The 16,401-nt window shown below is 36.1% G+C and overlaps 1 protein-coding gene across 6 annotated transcripts in view; it reads left to right on the top strand.

Annotated features, from left to right (window-relative positions):
* Window positions 1-16,401, top strand: part of LOC136825801 (uncharacterized) — a 682,034-nt gene that overhangs the window by 598,881 nt on the left and 66,752 nt on the right. The window contains exon 1 of one of the 6 annotated variants that reach the window (XM_067082717.1): window positions 3,644-3,692. The exons of the other annotated variants lie outside the window; for them this stretch is intronic. Coding sequence (XP_066938818.1) covers window positions 3,659-3,692 — 34 coding nt within the window. The 5' untranslated portion in view covers window positions 3,644-3,658. Of the gene's footprint in view, window positions 1-3,643; window positions 3,693-16,401 lie in introns of those variants that run through there. 6 annotated transcript variants of the gene reach the window in all.

Below are 16,401 nucleotides of genomic sequence, written 5' to 3'. Positions count from 1 at the left end.
TCATACGACGTGATAAAATCAGCTACTACACAAATTATCAAAAGTTATTTGTCTGGGAGAGTAATATCTATTAAATACATAACGTCACTATTGTCTAAAAATTTAGAATTCATTTTTGGGAGATTGATAATAAGGAACCGGAGGAAAACGAATGAGTTTTTCGGCTGGATTGAAAAATTTAACTGGTGAAAATAGTAAATGCTTTTGCCAAAGGAATCGTTTAACTGTCGCTGCATTGAAACTTAGTGAAAGAATATTTTTGTTTTATCTGAGATTTTGGCCGTATTAGAAGTCTAAAGCAAAGAAAGCTCTTGTGTTTTTTTTTATATTTTGATTGTGCTGAATCTTGTACTTGCTGAATGAATGTATTTTAATTGTACAGAATTTCTCGCAGTTTTGTAACTATCGCTGCACTGAAACTTACCTAATATTTCGTAATATTTTAACTGTGCTGAAACTTGTACATGAACCAATTCACTATAATTGTAAGGAATTTCTCGCAGTTTTTTTACTCTCTCTGCACTGAAACGTATAGAAAAACAGAATGATTTTATATGAGATTTTGACTCTATTAAAAGAGTGACCTAACGAAAACTTTTTTTTTATAATATTTTCACTGTTGAGACTTGTACATGTTGAATGAATGGATTCTAATTGCACGGAATTTCACGCCAGATGAAAAAGCTGTTCATTTTTATTTTTTTACTTAAATTCTGGAAATCACCTCCCAAGTTTTACATCGAGAGAGGAAGTCGTAAAATCCCTTCCGTTTGGAAGATAATGCTTGGTGCGTGCATGATGTGCTTGCTTTGTGTGTGTATGTGTGTGTGTGTGCAGTTGCATGCTTGCAACTTTCACGCTCTTTTTTTTTGTCTATATAGAGGAAAAAATTTGCTTTCAATATAGGTTCGTTCTGAGCTCAGAAGGTCAGTGGGGAAACTCTCTCTCTCTCTCTCTCTCTCTCTCTCTCTCTCTCTCTCTCTCTCTCTCTCTCTCTCTCTCTCTCTCTCTCACAGTGGATTTCGCACAAGAGTGGCGTTCTCTCTCTCTCTCTCTCACAGTGGATTTCGCACAAGAGTGGCGTTCTCTCTCTCTCTCTCTCTCTCTCTCTCTCTCTCTCTCTCTCTCTCTCTCTCTCTCTCTCTCTCTCTCTCTCAGAGTAGATTTCACACAAGATTGGCGTTGGCATATCACGTAATTAAACTCGTCCAAGGAATAAAAAAAAAACTACGGAGAAAAACTCTAGAGAAAAAAAATTCGTCTTCGATGCCGGTGGTGAGAATAGAATTTTTTTTTAATGTTTTTTTCTTTCTTTTTTTTAAGTGTGGTAAGCTTCGCCACGATTTACGAGCCGGAAAGAGAGTGACTTTTACAACCTTTCCTCCTCCTCCTCCTCCTCCTCCTCCTCCTCCTCCTCCTCCTCCTCCTCCTCCTCCTCCTCCTCCTCCTCCTCCTCCTCCTCCTCCTCCTCCTCCTCCTCTTCCGTAAGAACTAGACTCCTTTGTGACTGTGACGGGGCCTTTCTTGCCGGCGGGTCACGGAGGAGAGGCTTCAGGTAATTCACGGAAGTGTTAGAGAGGCTGTGAGGTGTAACTATTTGAGCAATGCACATTTTATGCCTATTCTAGCTTAAAGTGTTGTGACTTTCTTTACTGACTTGTTTTAAATCACTTTGAGACTTCTAGATTTTTTTCATATTAGTCTCGGCTTGACATAAAATCTAGATTTTTTTTATTAATCTCGCCTTGACATAAAATCTAGAATTTATTTTATTAATCTCTCTTTGACTTAAAAATAGATTTTTTTTATTAATCTCGCCTAGACGTAAAATCTAGATATTTTTATATTAATCTCGCCTTGACATAAAGTCACTTGTTTTATATTTCTTTTGAGTCTTTGATATTTTTCATTGTGATCCCGCTTCCTCCCTTCTTAGTTCGTTTGAAAGTCCATTCAGTTCCTAATTAGTATTTTAGTTATTTATTATGATATATATATATATATATATATATATATATATATATATATATATATATATATATATTTCATTGCTTTGAATATGTGGTTCTTCCCTCTCCCCTTCTCAGTTCATTCTGGAGTGCTTTGGCTGTTGTTGTTCTCTCTCGCATCCCCCTTTATGGCTTTTCCATTACCTTTTTCTCGTTCCCCTCATCCGCTGCCCCTCTCTCTCTCTCTCTCTCTCTCTCTCTCTCTCTCTCTCTCTCTCTCTCTCTCTCTCTCTCTCTCCCCCTTTTCGGCTTTCGAAGAAATGGGTCCTTTTGTTTCTGGGTGTCTCTCTTCGCTTTTATTTCACTCACCCAGAACATAAGGTCCACTAAGGTTTTTCTGCGTAATGAAACGAGAGCTCTCTCTCTCTCTCTCTCTCTCTCTCTCTCTCTCTCTCTCTCTCTCTCTCTCTCTCTCTCTCTCTCTCTCTCTCTCTCTCTCTTGCTAGATTGTAAGAAAATTAGACAAATATTTCTGAGAAAACGGGGTCTATATGATATTTCTCTCTCTGATAGCATAGATTATACAGTAAGACAAGCAATTCTGGGAAAAGGGTTCTAGATAATATTCTCTCTCTCTCTCTCTCTCTCTCTCTCTCTCTCTCTCTCTCTCTGTCGTGTTTTGTCGAATGTTTTTTTTCACTTGTCAGTTACTAGGTTTTGCCATCTTGAATTTTATTTTGTATTCTCATATTGTAACAATTTCCTTTCCATCAAGAAGTGTCATATTTGTTTCCATTTGTTGTATCATGGGATTTATATATGCCTATTTTATGGGTCAGTTTTTTTTATTTTGTTTAGTTTCAATTTGTATTTTATGTGTCAGTTTTATTAATTTTTTCGGGGTGTTTGTTTAGTAATTATATAAACTTTAGACATTTGAGGATAATTTTGTAAGTTCTCTGAAACATGTTTCAACTCAGAAGGCGTCATTAGATATTCCACAGTTGTCATTTTAATTCTAACTTCACTTCCGCTTCGGTGGGACTTAAAGGGAACGCAATTTCTTTTCTAAGCTTATTCTGGTCCCGTGCAACATTACGTGAATATTAAGACTTTTATGCCCCGACAATTTCCTGACCATTTCATCGGAAAACTACTTTGGACGCTGTCAGGTAACGCCCTAAACGCGTCTCTCGAGCCCTTTGCACAAAGAGGAAGGAACGACTTACATGAAAGGCCTGGCAGCTCCTAAGAACCCCTATAAGTCGTCCTCAATCGCAGTGGTCGTGACATGTTCATTGTTATAGGAATATTGTCGTCTGCCCTAAAAAGGGGAACAGTTTGCGCAGCATAGAAAACGTGATGTGAGCCATCGTAAAAGGATTAATCTTGTAATGTCGATCCAATGCCTTTTTTAAGTTGGGCTCCCGTCCATACGTAGTTTACTTAGTAGGAAGTATTTCAATTTACCGGTTCGCGTTCGGTAGTAACAGCGTTTTTCTCTTGGTAATTTGAGTTAAAAAAGAGTCGGGGACTGATTTTATCTTCGCGCCATACTCGTGTGTGTGTGTTTTTGTGTATGGACGTAATTTGGTGACTTTACTGTTAAACGAGCATACTTGTTTGAATTTTAGCCTGACGTGAAACGTGTAGTGTACAAGTTGACTTCGTTCCTCGCGACGTTGGACTTTGGAACAGCCTCCCTGAGGATGGGCAATCGGAGCTCCGGAAGTTCAAGCGAAGGTGCAATAATGCATTACCAGCCTGATGCAGTTCTTGTGTTTTAGTAATTTACTTATATTTTCTTATTTATTTCTTTATTTGTTAATTGGTTTTTTCTCTTTAATAAGTGATCTCTTCTGTATTTCCCATTACCTTCTGTTGCTTCTTTCTAATGAACACCATATTCTTGGGAAGCTGCTGTGGTCTTCTTCCATATGAATAGGGTTCATCTTCTGAATAATAATAATAGTAATAATAATATTCTTTGCAAGCTTGAATTTCAAGTCAGTGGCCCCTGTGGTGGGCTTGTTCCATGTGAATAGGTTTCATCTGAATAATAATAATAATAATAATAATAATAATAATAATAATAATAATAATAATAATAATGCCGTTCTCGTATTAGGTGTGTTATTTATATTTATAACGAAACCGACATCTTTTATAACGTAAACAAAAATAGTCAAAAAGCAGCTCTCCATATTTTTTCTTATTCCCTAGATTTAGTGGGCTTTCTTAAAATGAAAGTGGGCTCCCCCGTCAGGTCTCCATTAATTGGTTCTGTCTGTGTACAGCGTAAATTTATGTGGCCATAATATTAACAGTTATAGGGGCGGTAGTAGATTCAGCTATAAAACAAAATCTCTCTCTTTGACAGCGTCTGGGACCAGAAGCTGGAGGTGGAGTAGGCGATGTCTTCACTCTCTCTCTCTCTCTCTCTCTCTCTCTCTCTCTCTCTCTCTCTCTCTCTAAAGTAGTACGCTCTCTCTCTCTCTCTCTCTCTCTCTCTCTCTCTCTAAAGTAGAGTACGCTCTCTCTCTCTTCCAAGCAGAGTAAGCTCGCTCTTACTCTAGTATAGTAAGCTCTCTCTCTCTCTCTCTCTCTCTCTCTCTCTCTCTCTCTCTCTCAGTAGAGTAAGCCCAGACCCGCCCCCCGTATTTGTCTTGAACCTAATGCATCCCTCTTAACGTACAAGCTCCACGTGGGCGGAGATCAGTAAGAGAAAAGTTTTACGACCTCTCTCTGTCTCTCCTAAAGGGTTCTTCTTAGATAGCCTAAATGCGAATTAGGTAAAAAAATAAAACAAAAAAAGGGACCTTCTATTCCGTCTTCTTTTAATTTCTTATACGCCTATCGTCGTTTTTTTTTTGACAGGTAATGATGTGTTGTTAAATTTATATTGAGAATAAATTTGTTTACTGTTTTGGATGATGATGATAAACAGGTTTTATATATATATATATATATTTTTGTCTAATTTTTTTGCCAGCTTTATTTTTTGCTGGTGATATGAGTTGGTTAGGTTATATACAGAAAATATGTAATTACTGTTTTTGTTAATTGATTGATTTTATATTAGTTTTTTTTTGTAAGGTTTATTTTTTGCTGGTGACATGAGTTGGTTAGGTTATATACAGAAAATATGCACTGATTTTATATTATAGTTTTTATGTAAACTTTATTTTTAGCTGGTGATATGAATTGGTTAGGTTATGTCAGAAAATGTAATTACTGTTTTTGTTGATTGATTGATTTTATATTATAGTTTTTTTGTAAACTATTTTTTGCTGGTGATATGAGTTGGTTAGGTTATTTACAGAAAATATCTAATTACTGTTTTTGTTAATTGACTGATTTTATATTATAGTTTTTTGTGAACTTTTTGCCGGTGATATGAGTTGGTTACGTTATATGCAGAAAATATCTAATTACTGTTTTTGTTAATTGACTGATTTTATATTATAGTTGCTTTTTTTGTAAACTTTATTTTTTGCTGGTGATATGAGTTGGTTAGATTATATACAGAAAGTATCTAATTACTGTTTTTGTTAATAGACAGGAGTTTTAGTGTGATTTCACTAGATTATAGTAAAAGATGTGGTAGCTTTTATTTTTTTTGGGGGGGTGGGAATATGAATTGCTGAGATCATATGCAGAAAATATGCAATTACTGTTTTCAGTAATGTTGATGATTTTAATATAAATATTTTGGCAACTTTTTGGTCGTTGAATTGGGCATATTATATTAAGGAAATATCCCATTACTGTGTTCTATAAGGAAAATGTATTTTAGTATAATTTTATTGGCAACTTTATTTTTGTTGTCTTTGAACTTGTCAGATCATATATAGAAAATGTCTAATTGCTGTTTCTGACAACACTGATTTCTTGAGCATAATAATTATTTTTGGCAGATTATACGACACGCGTCAAAAATCTTCAAAACGAAAATACCATTTAACCATTAATTTCCTAAACGGTGTTATCGACCCACTTTCACGAGAAGCGACCCGACCACACTACTCGACCTGCTCGACGTCTCTGTACTGCTTCAGAGGTCGACTCGACCCAGGATCCAATAAGAGTATAGGACTCTACCTTAATCCAGTTTCCGCAAGTGATAAGAGGGGAATGGTATATTGCTTGGCCCCCCGTATAAGGCCTAATGAGTTTGGCTAGTAGGCGTATGCGTGACGAGTGTGCTTGTTAAGGTCTGGTTGGGGATGGTGATCTGGAGCCGGGGGCGCCTGTGGGGGGTTCACTGGAAATTTGATATACGATACGAAAAGGGAGGTCGAGGGTGGTGACTATTGTAGAGATATGTGGACGGGTAGTGAATAAGCAAAAGGTTTACTTCGGATATTTCTGTTTGGTGTTTGTGTTTATATATATATATATATATATATATATATATATATATATATATATATATATATATGTGTGTGTGTGTGTGTGTGTGTGTGTTTTATGTGTGTATACAGTATATGTATATATATATATATATATATATATATATATATATATATATATATATATATATATATATATATATATATATACACATACATACATACATATATACATATATGTCTGTCTTTATGTAAATTATCACATGACCGCTTTCTACCCTAATCAGTTACTTTTTAAGTTTTTGCACCTAGTTGCTCCATCGGAATCCTGCCGTGAGAATTGGGGCCAGATCAAATGCTGGGATTACTTTGGTCAATCGCCTGTTCTGGTCTGCCATTCATTAATTAACTTTCTTGTTTTTGTTTTCCCATATATTTTTTTATTTTATGATGTTGTTGCAATGATAATTTTTTTTGTTATGTATGCGAGTTAGGGCATTTATTGAATATGCAGTTGAATGGAAGTTGTATTGTACAAGAAAGGACAATATTGGCCCTTAAATGATGAAGGCTTTGCAGGATAGAATATAAGTTTCTTAATTGAATTCCCTTCTTACTCCAGAACCTCGTAGGAGGTCTGGTCAAGGTTGGCCGATTGTGGAACCCCGAGTACGTAAATTTAACTGATTCAAACTTGGGTAGCATTGTTGCCGACTTGGATAAAAAGAAAAGAAAAAAAGATATTTAGAGAAATCGAGAGAGGAGGTGGGCTAGATTCCATGCCATGTATCATCGTGATCAGTCTTTAGCGCCGTGAAGAGTTCTCATTGTTTGGACTTTTTCAAAAAGGCTTTTAACCTCCCTCCCCCCCCCCCCTCAAACAGACAGTCATTATCAAATGAAGGGGAGTGGCGGATGTTCGTCACAGATGCCTATCAGGTGAAAAGTTTCGGTGGGCCTACGAGTAGTACAGCAAAATAGAAACAGGAAAAGAGGAATGAAGCAGAATAGGGTTTTACGTTGACGTTGTAGGTTGTTTCTGTTAAAGAGTTTTGTTTGTGTACCTGTTGTTTTTTTTTTCTGTAAAAGAAAACTGTTGTGCCGGCTTTGTCCGTCCGTCCGCACTTTTTTCTGTCCGCCCTCAGATCTTAAAAACTACTGAGGCTAGAGGGATGCAAAGTGATATGTTGATCATCTACCCTCCAATCATCAAGCATACCAAATTGCAGCCCTCTAGCCCCACTAGTTTTTAATTTATTTAAGGTTAAAGTTAGCCATAATTGTGCTTCTGGCAACTATATAAGATAGGCCACCCGTTTTTAAAGTTTCATGAGACGCTGCTCATTCAGAGTTATACCGAGACCACCGAAAGTTAGATTTATTTTCGGTGGCCTTGACTATACGCCGTAGCGGTTGTATAGAAAACTCGATTGCGCCGAAGTTTCTTCGGCGCTTTTTTTTTTTTTTTTTTTTTTTTACCCAGGTAAATTGGCTTATGCCTTATTTTTGGTATAAGGTAATCCAATATCCATACCTTCGCAACAATACTGAATTTGCCTACGTTCGTTTCCATATTACCCTGCAATGTTAACATGAATGACCCCCCCCCCCTCGGAACAAACCGCTCAGTACCACAGTTGCTAGATTCTATGTTTGTTTTGCTTCCGACAATTTCCCCCACTCACCTATTTGTAAACATATTTGTTTTGTGTAACCAAAGGGAAATAAAACCCAGATATAGCCCATATTGTCGGTACGCCGCGCCAGTGTACAGAGGGAAATCTCCCCTTAGTGGCACTCGGGTAGCCCTGCACGCAATAACAGTAGTTTGGGTCGATGACGGCCGTCTAGACGGGAGAGAGAGGGGGAGAGGGGGTGCTGTTATTGTTGTCCTGTCCTCGTTTCTCATGGGATTGTTACAGTCGCCATAAATATTAAAGTAGAACATACCCATGAAGCGGTTCTGATGTGCTTTCCCTGTCCAGAACAGAGGTGAGACTGGTTAGAAATTTTCTCAGGTTGATTTGACTGGTAATAACATTTCAAATCACCCTCTCTTTCTCTCTCTTTTCATTTCTCGGTACTTGTGATTCCCAAATCTGATCGCAACGTGGCCCAATGACGTAGAGTAGAGCACTCATTGGTCTTTGTGTATGAGGAATGGGAGAGCTCTACTGTAAGCTTCAGGCAGGCGGAGGTGGACTGACCATAATTACCTTAATGCTTTCCGTTCTAATTTGAGGATAACCCCCCGAATATACACATGATACGGGCGGGGTATATTGCCTGGCGCTGTATGGTCTGAGGGTTAGTGTTTGATGTCGGAACTAATATGTGGAATGGGGATAAATGTGTACCTCTTTGTTTTGGGAATTTGATGATCATCTGTGCCTTGGTTCAGTTCCTGAAGACTCTGTTTTCTAATACCTTTTGAAGACTTTTTTTTTTTTTTTTTTGGTATCTTTTGGAGACTCCGATGTCTTCTAATACATTTTGAAGACTTTATATCTTCTAATACCTTTTGAAGACTTTATCGTCTAATACCTTTTGAAGATTGTAGCTTTTAATACCCATTGAAGACTCTGTATCTAATGAAACCTTTTGAAGGCTCTATCTTCTAATACCCTTTGAAGACTGTATATAATAATACCTTTTGAAGGCTCTATCATCTAAAAAAATTTGAAGGCTCTATATCTTCTAATACCTTTTGAAGACTAAATATTCTAATACTTTTTGGAGACGGTACCTTCTTAAACCCTTGGAAGACTCTGTCTTCTAATACCTTTTAAAGACTATCTTCTCATAAATTTTGAAGACTATATATATCTTTTAATACCTTTTGAAGACTGTGTATCGTCTATCTTCTAATACCTTTTGAAGACAGTCTTTGAATACCTTTTGAAGACTGTCTTTGAATACCTTTTGAAGACTCTGTATCTTCTGTCTTCTAATGGCTTTTGAAGACTCTGTGTTCTAATACCTTCTAATACCTTTTGAAGACCCTGGATCTTCTAATAACGTTTGAAGACTCTATCTTCTAATACCTCATAATACCTTTTGAAGACTCTATATCTTATATCTTCTAATACCTTTTGAAGACTCTATATCATCTAATACATTTTGAGTATGGACGGTAGATTCATGTCCTTTCGCCGTGAAACTTATTTTCGTGATTAGAGGTCACCAACCAAGACTACTAGACAGCCTTTACGTACCGTAATTAGCTAACTCTACCAAAGAGAAAAATTCACCCTTACCGGGCACGCGAGCGCGCTGACACGCATACTGTCAGTTAATTAACAGACATTAACAAACCCTCTGGAGGAGAACATTCGTCAATTTCATTAAAGATATAGAGTTACTAACCTCTGTATGCCATGCATTTCCGTTACGAGGAAAATAGGGTTGCTTATTGGCCAATCATCCGAGTGACAATCTTGTCGTTTCTAATCTCCACTAAGATTAGATTAGATTAGATTTTTATATCAGTTCGGCTATGCATTCCGTTCATCGGAAGGTTGCTTAGCTAGTTGTTAATGTCGTTTGCTTGTTCTGTATGAATGTATGTCATTTTTGTTAATAATAGCAAGTTAGGTCATACTTATAGGCTATTTATTTATTTGTTTATACGTATGTATGTGTGTATATTTATATGTATGCATGTATATATGTATATATATATATATATATATATATATATATATATATATATATATATATATATTTTTTTTTATTTTTCATTAAAAGCAATTGTCTTAGAGAAAAACTATGCCTAAAAGTATTGGTATATATATATATATATATATATATATATATATATATATATATATATATATATATATATATATAAAGAGTTTCGTCTCTCTTATAATGATTTTGTTTATTTTTCCCTTCCCTTGTTTGAACTTAAAATCGAGACTTTTTTTATTATTTTTTTTATTAAGTCCCGAAAAGTAACTCGATCAGTTTTGCAAGAGCGACTCTCGAAGTGAAAGTCGATGATCTGTTTTCCAAGCGACCAGAGAGAGAGAGAGAGAGAGAGAGGCCGCTTTATTTTAGCCTCCGTTCTATTTATTGCCGGATTTCTCTAACTCCTTTTATATATGTCGTCAAGTGGTGGCCCACGGTGGCGGTGGGATTTAACAAGTGAACTTTCACAATCCTGAGTTATCTGCTTGAGAGGTCTTATCTCTCTCTCTCTCTCTCTCTCTCTCTCTCTCTCTCTCTCTCTCTCTCTCTCTCTCTCTCGGAAATGTGAGTTCCATGCCAAGAGGCATTTCCTTCCCTCCCCTTAAAAGGGGATGTTTGATCGAGCCTCCTCTTACGGCTTTCTTCCAGTGCTTGGCTCAACAAAATTTAGATCATATACATATACAGTGTCTATGTATGTATGTGTGTATGTGTAGTATATGTATATATACAGGTATGATTATATATATATATATATATATATATATATATATATATATATATATATATATATATATATATATATATATATATATATATATATATATATATATATATACACACACACACACACACACACACACACACACAGTATTATTATTCAGGAGATGAACCCTATTCTTATGGAACAAGCCCAACGCAGGGGCCATTGACTTGAAATTCAAGTTTCCAAAGAATATGGTGTTCATCAGAAAGAAGTAACAGAAGGCTAATAGGAAATACAGAAAGAGAGCAGTTTTTAGAAGAGAAAAAAATAAATTAACGAATTAGTGAATAAATAGATAAAAATGTAAGTAAATTATTAAAATACAAGGAGAGTTGTCTTAGGGTAGTAATTAGCTGCTTTCAAAGTTCTTATTTCTAAGAATGTGGGGGTATTAAATCTTTGTAAAATGCGAATGACTTTTATAGGGATTTTGTGTGTGTGTGGAAACTTAGAATACGTTTCCATATGGAGAAATAACATGCCATTCTAATTTCTTTATTATATATTTAACAGGGAATAAATTACCACAAGTCTTTGACCGTTGTTATTTCCCTAGAGAAGCTCAAATAGGTTTATTTAGTTACTAGAAGTTACCGTGGCTTATAAATCGAACAGCGGATTCGTGCTTTTGCACGCAAATAGAAACAAATAACTTCCTTTGCATGCAGTAATACTTGATAATTCTAAAAGAAAAGGCCTTGGCGACATCCTCGCTTCGAGGTCTGGTAATTTAGACTATCTCGTGTATTAGTCATCCCTTGAGGGGGACCTGTGTGTGTGTGTGTGTGTTTTTGTGTCTGTCTGGATAGATGGAGGCCGGAGGGCGCCTTTCTCTTCCTTCAAATTTGGTCGGGAGACCCTTTTAAGGCAATCGACTCATTGCCCAAACAAGAACTTGGGCAAGCAAGCACTCCTAAGGATGAGGGACGGCTCACAAGAGGATTGGGGCATATATATGCCTTTTATGCCCCGTCTTGTTTTAAGCCCCCCTCAGGAGCGTGGCACACACACACACACACACACACACACACACACACACACACACCTTATTCCATCGTGGAGTTCGGCATTTTATGATGATTGTCTTATTTTTTATCTGCTCTTTGAGATCATATTGAGCCTACAAACTGGTGAAAGGTATTTTTACACTTTCTGGTGCTTCAAAAATAATTCTGTTTTGGTTTGTGATTCCTTGTCTTTATTTGCTTAATATTTTTTTTTTATTTCATTTGATTTTATATTTAATGTGTTTTATAGTAATACGCTAACTTGTATATGGATTTAGAAGGCTTTATGTAGTGTCTGTATTTTTCATGAACCGACACTACATAATGTCTTTGAAATCCGTACAAGTGAGTGTATTTCTATTTTGTTAAAATACTGCATAACTCGACGACCTTCTAATCTGTAACAGATTATTCAGAGCTGAAAAAGCGCTTTCGAAACTTGGAGATAAAGATAAGCACTCACATTTGGATGCAGACCACATACCTTCCCTGCAGGAAACACGCAATGAAGAACTGGTTATACATTTTGCAACGCCTTGCGAGTTTGTCCATTAGTCTTCACCGCTCGAGTACTTGCAAGATATACAGAGTTGATCAATGGAATGATGTTTCCAAATAACCAATTTACGACCTGTCTTTAATAAACAGTTTACGAACTGTTGCGCATTACGCTAAGCAATTTTTAGTATACGCCCGTTCAGTGTTGACTATCCACCTTCTCGTAACAGTTATTTGTTAGCGCAACTGCGAGGTTTTTCTCCTGTTACACCTTTCAAACTTTTACTGCCAATTTCCATTCCATCTCTGAATGACCTCATAGGTCTCAGCGCTTGGCCTTTGGCCTAAACTCTGTATTCCATTCCATTCCTAAATTCTTAGTGCTGTCTGGAATAGTGATTTCAGAATCATGCATAATTTTTTTTATTATAATTGATACTTACCATCATCATCATCAATATCATTTCAGAGTTACCCAAAAAGGATTAAGATAATAAATATTATATGAATATTGATATTGATATTATATGGGTTCATTTCGAAGTTGCCCAAAGAGGTATAGAATAATAAATATTAAATGAATATTGATGTTGATATTCTATGGGTTCATTTCGAAGTTACCCAAAGAGGATTAAGATAATAAATATTATATGAGTATTGATATTGATATTATATGGGTATCATCATTGTTGTTTTGGTCGACTCATACGATAGTGGCCTGTGAGTCACCTCGAGAGAATGGGGGGGCGGGGGTTTAGGGTGGAGTGGGGAGGAATTAGGAGAAGGGGGGGAGTGGGAGAAGAGAAGAGGATAAGGCGGGCCAGATTCCTACATATTCTCGTTCTCCCTCCCTTATTCCTTTCACGTCTTTTAACGATTACCTATTTTTTTTATTTGCGTTTGTTCATTTCTCTCTCCCCCTTATTCCTTTCACATCTTTTAACGATTTATTAATTTTTTTGTTAGCATTTGTTCATTTCTCTTTTCGTTTCTCGTGTTTCTCCTCCTCAATTTCTGCCTATTCATCCAGACCCCTGCTGTTGTGCAATACCGGTTCTCTCTCTCTCTCTCTCTCTCTCTCTCTCTCTCTCTCTCTCTCTCTCTCGTCCATTTCCCCTCTTATTATTCTTTCGCATTCTCTCTCCCTCTCTTCCTCCTCGTTCTCCTTCTGTTTTCTTTTTTATTCATGTCCTGGCCCTCCCACCTCCCCACACCCCGCCTTTATTGGTGATTTCATCCCTTCCCAAGGTTCCGAGACTCTTCATTTTCCTAGTCGTTATCGGTGTCTTATCTATTTTTTTTATTCCCTTGCCTTTTTAGGCGCCATTCTCATCATTGCGCATTATTATTGTCTGAAAGGGTATGTCTTCTTTTCAGTCTTTTTTTTTGTGTCAAAATTCTCCATTTTTTATATTTTTGCCTTACCACTTCATTTTCTGTCGTCTTTTCATTTATCTTAATTTTTTATATAATATTTTGCGTTCGGTATTGAATCGGCGTTTTCATCAAAATGCATTATTGTTGTGTAATGGGTATGTCTTCTTTTTTACTTTTTTTTATTTTCTAAATTCTCCATTTTTACTTTTCTGTAAGAGAAAACTATTGTGCCGGCTTTGTCTGTCCGTCCGCCTTTTATTCTGTCCGCCCTCAGATCTTAAAAACTACAGAGGCTAGAGGACTGTAAATTGGTATGTTGATCATCCACCCTCCAGTCATCAAACATAGCAAATTGCAGCCCTCTAGCCTCGGTAGTTTTTATTTTATTTAAGATTGAAGTTAGCCGTAATCGTGTTCTGGTAACTATATAACGATAGGCCACCATCGGGTCGTGGTTTAAGTTTCTTGGGCCTCGGCTCATACAGCATTGTACCAAGACCACCGAAAGATAGATCTATTTTCGGTGGCCTTGATTATACGCAGTAGCGGCTGTGCAGAAAAGTCGATTGCGCCGAAGAAACTTCGGCGCATACTTTATTTGTTTCATAATATTTTACATTCGTTATTGTTTTTTTTTCTTATGCCTGCAATTTCTTCTTCTTCTTCTTCTTCTTCTTCTTCTTCTTCGTCTTCTTCTTCTTCTTCTTCTTCTTCACATTCGTTATTCCATTTTTATGGGACCTCTGATGCATTTTCTGGGGCCTCCTGATGATTTCGTGAACTTTATGAGCGCTTCTTGCGGTTTTTATGTTTATTTATCGTAAAGTTTCCGCTCCCTGCAATTTGGGATTGAGGTCATGTGTATATCACTTGAAATATATATATATATATATATATATATATATATATATATATATATATATATATATATATATATATATATATATATATATATATATATATATATATATATATATATATATATATATATATATATATATAGGGTCATATATATTGAAATATATATATATATATATATATATATATATATATATATATATATATATATATATATATATATATATATATATATATATATATATATATACAGTATATATATATATATATATATATATATATATATATATATATATATATATATAAATTATAAGACTACTGTGCATTCTCCTTTCTCCATTAGGCGCCTTATTCTCCCTTTTGGGTAAAAACAAGAATCAAACAAAGGCTTCAGTTCTCACATCCCATATTTCCTGTCCTGCTATCAATTCAAGCCATATGAAGTCGAATCAACACACCGGATATATTCCTGCATTCCTCCACGCTGAGGTAATGTCGCCGGTGGAAATTTGTCCGTCTCTGTTCATGTGACATCCTCCGGGATCATAATTTTATTTTTCATCTTGTAAATAACATCTCGGGACGAAAGGATATCTGCGTCATTTGGTACCGTCGACGTGTCAGGTTTAGAACTGGGTAGTATGTGTGTATTTTTTTCTCTCTCTCTTCAAGCGAAGCTGCATGATCAAGCACTTTTGCGTTTTTTTTTTTATTTTGTTCTGAAAGATTAATGCTTGTTGTTTGTTACTGGTTTTGTCCAGGCAACAACTCTCTGCCCTTTGCGTGGGGCTTACTCATAAGTTTCCTTGCGTGTTGTTGAGTCCTTGTTTCTTTTGGGCATTTACACGCAGCTGTTAAGACTTTTTTTTGTAAGTTTAATGAACTTACGTGCCCATATTGTTGCCTGACTCAGACTTTGCTTCGTCAAGAAGTGGTGTTTTGCTTTCACGTATAATTTGATAGAGGGTTTGGCTGTGATGCCAAATGTGTATACAGTTATCACTGATGCTGTCTCCCAAAGTAAGTTTACGTAGTTCCTTTCTGATGTCACTAAACTCTAGTTAAGAAAAGTCTTCTTGATTAAAAGCACTGCACTGAACTGATGTTTGTTGTTGTGTTTTTCCAGAGGCTAAAGCCGTGATGAATCGCATTTTGGTTTTCCTTCGTCACTTAAAAATACTTAGCAGAAAAACAAGATGCCTGGGAAAGTAAATTTTGCAAATCAGTTTTGTTGAGGTTTTACAAATCAGTTTTGTTGGATTTTTACAGATTAGTTTTGTTGAGCTTTTAGAGATCAGTTTTGTTGGAATTTTACAGTTCAGTTTGTTGGAATTTTACAAATCAGTTTTGTTGGAATTTTACAAATCAGTTTTGTTGAAATTTTACAAATTAGTTTCGTCATTTATATATTTAAAGTATTTTTCCATTTAAGGACTTCCATCATTTGGGTGTAATGGCTTCAATATGATTTTATCTTTCCAGACAAGATACCATCATCGATATTGAAAAGTGAACAACCTTTTGAAAAAAATAAAAATAAAATCCAAGCTTTCATTATGAAGGTGAATAAATGACAATCACTTTCATTTTGGAGGCGGAAATCAAGGCTTGGGGGTGGAAGGGGGCGGGGGAGGGAAGATAGTTTAGAATTAAAGCCATTTTGATTCGTTCGAACACTGAAGGTAAATTGAACAATTTATTTTAAGAGAAGAGTCACGGCGAGCAATCAGAACATTTATTTTTTTTTTGTCATGTGGATTGTGACCTCAAGGAAAGTATTTCGCTTAGCTTGTTATTAATGACTCTCTCTCTCTCTCTCTCTCTCTCTCTCTCTCTCTCTCTCTCTCTCTCTCTCTCGGGGTTACAAAATGAAGGTGGTATCAGACGCTTCAGACAACTAGGTA

Source organism: Macrobrachium rosenbergii, chromosome 39, assembly GCF_040412425.1.
Source record: "Macrobrachium rosenbergii isolate ZJJX-2024 chromosome 39, ASM4041242v1, whole genome shotgun sequence".
Lineage (NCBI taxonomy): Eukaryota > Metazoa > Arthropoda > Malacostraca > Decapoda > Palaemonidae > Macrobrachium > Macrobrachium rosenbergii.
The sequence above is the reverse complement of the archived record's forward strand: the minus strand, read 5'-3'. Positions and strand labels throughout refer to the sequence as shown.